Source organism: Pollicipes pollicipes, unplaced genomic scaffold (assembly GCF_011947565.3).
Source record: "Pollicipes pollicipes isolate AB1234 unplaced genomic scaffold, Ppol_2.1 Scaffold_5724;HRSCAF=6776_pilon_pilon_pilon, whole genome shotgun sequence".
Classification (NCBI taxonomy): domain Eukaryota; kingdom Metazoa; phylum Arthropoda; class Thecostraca; order Pollicipedomorpha; family Pollicipedidae; genus Pollicipes; species Pollicipes pollicipes.
Window position 1 is genome coordinate 53,833,516 of NW_023596746.1, and position 4,716 is coordinate 53,838,231.

The window sequence follows — 4,716 nt, forward strand, 5'->3', positions numbered from 1 at the left end:
ACCCACTTTGGTAAATTCTGGTTGGGTAGAGTACGAAACGGACTGGATTAATCCGGTGGGTCTTACAAACAGATCCAATCCACTTGACTGGATATGGATCGAATTGTGTTTAATACGCGGATGTAAATTAACCTTGTAAGTTAATTTTCATTAGTCTATGCTTTTAGTGCGAGTCTTCGGCTTCCGTCTTTCTAGCCTCGCTCGGGTTGGGCTTATTTCGAGGATTGGATTCGGATTGGATCTGGGCCCTGCTTGACCGGATTCGGATTGGATCTGGGCCCTGCTTGACCGGATGCGGGTTGAATCTGGGCCCTGCTTGACCGATTGCGGGTTGGATATAGGCGATAAAAAGTATGATGACAGACTGAAACACATGTAAAGTGCTGAGAGGCATGACCCAGCGTGATTGCGGCCCCGTTTTTTGCCTTGTGTTTGATATAGAAGGCTTCGGGCATATGTGAAGGTCATACATATGGAAGGTCACGTCTCTCGCTACACATCAACAGGTACAAACGACTAAAAGAAGACAAGAAGAAAGGTCTTCAGTATAATTGACATTCCCTCTCTCGCAACATTACAGGTTAAGCTATGTGATTTCAGATCTCAGCTTTTACGTCATTCTTAGTATGTCATTCTTAGGGCACTGACAATGAGCCAGGGCCTTGAACAGCGCCACGGTCACGATCCCATCATGCTCAGACATCGGCTCCCTGGAGATCCTCCGTCACAACACATCACAAAGTGTTCTGATCTTCGATTCGTCTTTATATGTTTTACCAAGTAGTTTAACAACATGATCGCATTTAAGTGCCCCAATTAAGTAAGCATTTGTTCGGACGGAGCTATATCACACTGCGCCATGACCATAGCCATCGTCGGATCTTCACAAGGCGCCAACGACTTTACTAAGCTTCAGATCACAGAAAGCGCGTCACCATGGCAACAAGCGCCGGACCAGCCGTGTGACGCACTAGACGCTGTCGGGCAACGTGCAGATGTGGGTATTAGCGCAGGTGTCGTAGCAGCACTTGTCGCTCTCCAGGCACTGGCCGTCGTGGGCGCACTTGCGGATAAAGTTATTCTGAGGGCAGAGCAGCCGGACCGGAGGGCACTTGCCGCCGTGGATCGCCGCTGAAACAGAGCCGTCACAGGTCGTCACCAGAGGGCAGACCCGTGATGCTGGGCGGTTTGACGCGTGGCGACAGACTCTACAAACGGGTGAAACATGTCAGATCATACGCCAGTGATGCACTGCAGTACGGGAAGTTTCGAATAATGTATTATATGCATGATATTGAAAACGAAATTGACGAGGAGACAGCTATGTTGCTCTACTTTTAGCACTCTCACCGCACGACTTTAATGAACAGCGCAAGACGATATCCCATCCACATAGAAGAATGCTGTCCCGACCGTTTGGACGGCGCGGTGCAGCCCTCGCCGGCGCAGAGCACTCACGTGGTCCTCCGCGGTTGGTGCCATCATCACAGCAGTACAGTTGGCCGGTGTTGCGACGACAGGTGTACCGGCACCGGCTGCTCCCCTCTGTCGCGGGCGCGATCGGCCGATTGTTTACCACCTGCTGGCCGGCTGCCAGGCGGAGGTTAGGTCAGAGGGACCGGTGGTCAGGTCAGCGATGCACGCTGTGTGGTGTTAACCTAGGGAAAGTCTCGGCTGATATTCAAGGGCAGCGCATAACTTCTAATACAGCGTCTGGAGTTAATAAAAGTAATCAAGTTTGTTAGTGATCCTGCAGGCTAGCAGTGATCGCCATGGAGTAAGATCATCCATCCATGCTGTAAAAAAACAGCACAACCGTATCATTCATTGAATGCGTTATCGCCCATACCAAATCAACGTAATAATTCACAACTAAAACCTTTTGGACTTACTGACGACTCCGTCTTTGTCGTTCGTGTTGACGATCACCACGCCCATGTGACCGGCCTCCACGTTCACCAGCGTGCCCTCCACGTTCTGCTGCAGCTGTGTCGACATGATGTTCACCTGAGCAGAGCGGGGAGGGAAGCGGCCGTCAGACACAGGGCAAGGCACACATGTGTCTGGGACGGCATGGACAATACCCTTGATATGTCTACCTCATGCGTGCGCAAGGCTTAAGGCAGCTCGTGCCGTGTCGCGTTCCCAAATGTGCGCCTTTTTGGCTTGTGCTCTTCCGCATGTACTCAGAGTTAATCATGAACTTTTTTATTATTCCTGGTCTTTGCCAAAACAGCAAAATCAGGTGAAGCTTTCAACAGAGCACCGGAGTGGTCAAATGTCTCGCCGAGGCCTCGGCGGGCCGGACTGGACTGAGCCGGCGCGGGTCCGCCCATCCATGCTGACCTGGTTGTTGGAGCTCTGCGAACCACCGCCGCCGCCGCCGCCGGCCTGCTGCAGCGCCTCAATCGCCGCCGCGTTGTTGGTGGTCTGGACGGCACCGCCCAGGCCTGTCTGCTGCTGCACGGAGACACCAGTGGCCTGGCCCTGGTTCGTCTGCGTGTCACCCGTTGACTGTTGGTTGCTGGTGGCGCTGGTCTGGCCTGTGGCACCGAGGTGACGTGCTCACCCTCCGGCCGGTCGCAGTTGAGTGCCGCGCGAGGCTGCATCAGGGCTAATACATTCGAGCGCACGTGAGGCTTGCATCAAAATCGACGACGGTCTCATTTTTTGGAATGTTTTTTTTGACGAAGTGGTTCCAAAGATGCATGAGGTTGCTGCGCTATGCAACCGATCGCGGCTTATTTTGCACACCATCTCCACGAACTGCGCAATCGGGACCGACAGACTGGGCAGCGTTCTTAGCCTTAGGGAGTGGGGCAGATCATCGTCGAATTAAACGGCGTAACGCCCAAAACATTGTATAGCATCAGCACTGTTTGGCATCTACTCACGCACTTAAATCTACGCAAGACGATACGACTGGGCGAAATATGGTGCGACGATTGAAGATTAGGTGATGAGTTAGACGGTGTAAGATGTGAAAGTCAATTCCAAATTGACACTGAATTTGTATCACCTTTATGCGTATAACACTGAGCCACAACATGACTGGCATGACCAACGCGAAACGTTAAGTGCATTGATGACTAGGGCAGCACTGGGAACCAGAGCACTCTGAGAGCGAGCTCCGCCAGCGCTGAGTGGTGTTGAGGCCCTGTGTGGCTGACTGTCGGGAACGTAGGATGGATTCCCGGCGGCGGCGCCAGTCGAGAGGTGCGCAAAATGCTCCACACGAAGTACATGTCTCTCGGGGAGCGGGAAATGCATGCCTCGTGCCGCACGCACTAGGCACACTCGGGTCGCTCCGTCCTCGGCGTCCTGCGCGGGATCGGCGAATGAGTAAACGCCGCCGAGGTCAGACGCCTGGGTGAAGCAAGCCCGCTGTATGGGAAGGCTGCACCTACCGAATTGTATGTTACCGCCTCGGTTGCCCCAGGCCGGCAATTTGGACGGCTGCCTGGTATCCACGAACGTGATGGACGAGGAGCTATGGCCACGGCCGGGGAATGGCACACCGCCGCCGCAGCGACAGCCAGCGCCGCGACCAGCAGACTCCGCGTCAAGCGACATCTGTTGATGCATACACAAACGTGAGATTCGATTTTGACAACAAACGTAGATTACATATGCGCACGCGGCTTGGTAGAACAGTAAAAATACATGTTGTGTGTGTACATACGCATACAAAGTTGAAAACATCGAGTACAAACGTGAGCCCAAGCGCTCAGAACGTCCTTGGTCTACATGTAGAGATGATACTTAGAAGGTGACGAAGGATACCGGTCGTGGTGATGGGGTTTGAGACTGGTCCAACCATGCAACAGGTTTTCGCGAAAAGCCACAAACACAAGCTGCGCTATTACCCACGGTCTTCATGGAAGACAGCCTATTGGTAAGCTTACCAGTGTGGCTGAGTTGTGACGCATGGGAAATGCCGTAACGGTTACTGGGAAGTGCACATGTGAGTGCTTGTTGAGAAGCGGCGCGCCAATTTTCTTCGCCGTTAGTGGGATTTTCCGGCCATTTAAATAGATCTGACGTTCGTTTTTTCCGAGGCATGAAAATGTCAGATGGGTCACGGGTACGTTGGATACGTAAACGTACGTACGCGATCTGCCGTGTGAACCGTTTTCACGAGCTGCTATCGTAAGAGATAGCAGCAGAGATAGCAGAGATAGCAAGATCATAGCAGAGATAGCAAGACTTTCCTCAGAACATAGTGGTTGGGTAAATCAGAGTGAATTAGTTCTCAGGAAGCTCACTTGTGAGAAGGCAGCGACCACGACCGCGGCATAGCACCAGGAGGTGAGCAAAGCCCAAATCATGAGCACAGTGCGCCCGGGATCCTCGGTGTAGCACTTGTCCCGGCCTCCATGAGGGCTGTGTTCAACGGGCTGGCTCAATCCCCTCCCCGGGCTTGACCTAGATCCCGGGTCTGTTGTGCTCGCCTGAGGCTTACAGCATCAGCGGCGGTTACCACCGGCTGCTGGAATTCGGGACGACCGCCAGGCGAACACTGAACCCGCTCGCCGCGCGCCCAACGCGCCGCCTGCGCGCGTGCGTGCCCGTGTCTTTGTGAAGCCGTGCGGCGGGGATTGCGGGGGTGCGATGCGCGGCGCCGCGGTGCCCAGATACGATCAGCTGACGCTGGCTCGTCACGGCCGGGAGTTCCACCTGCCTTGTTGTAGAGTCCGCCACAAAGAGAGAGAAGAG

General features: G+C 53.8%; 1 protein-coding gene across 1 annotated transcript; it reads right to left on the minus strand.

The window, feature by feature from the left end:
• Positions 1-533: 533 nt before the first annotated feature.
• LOC119103206 (uncharacterized) lies at positions 534-3,573 on the minus strand. Its single transcript, XM_037226650.1, has 5 exons — positions 3,408-3,573; positions 2,347-2,543; positions 1,893-2,007; positions 1,459-1,590; positions 534-1,131 (listed from the first exon to the last, which is right to left on the minus strand). The coding sequence occupies exons 1-5, from the start codon at positions 3,571-3,573 to the stop codon at positions 971-973; spliced, it is 771 nt and encodes a 256-aa protein (XP_037082545.1). The 3' UTR covers positions 534-970.
• Positions 3,574-4,716: the final 1,143 nt, after the last annotated feature.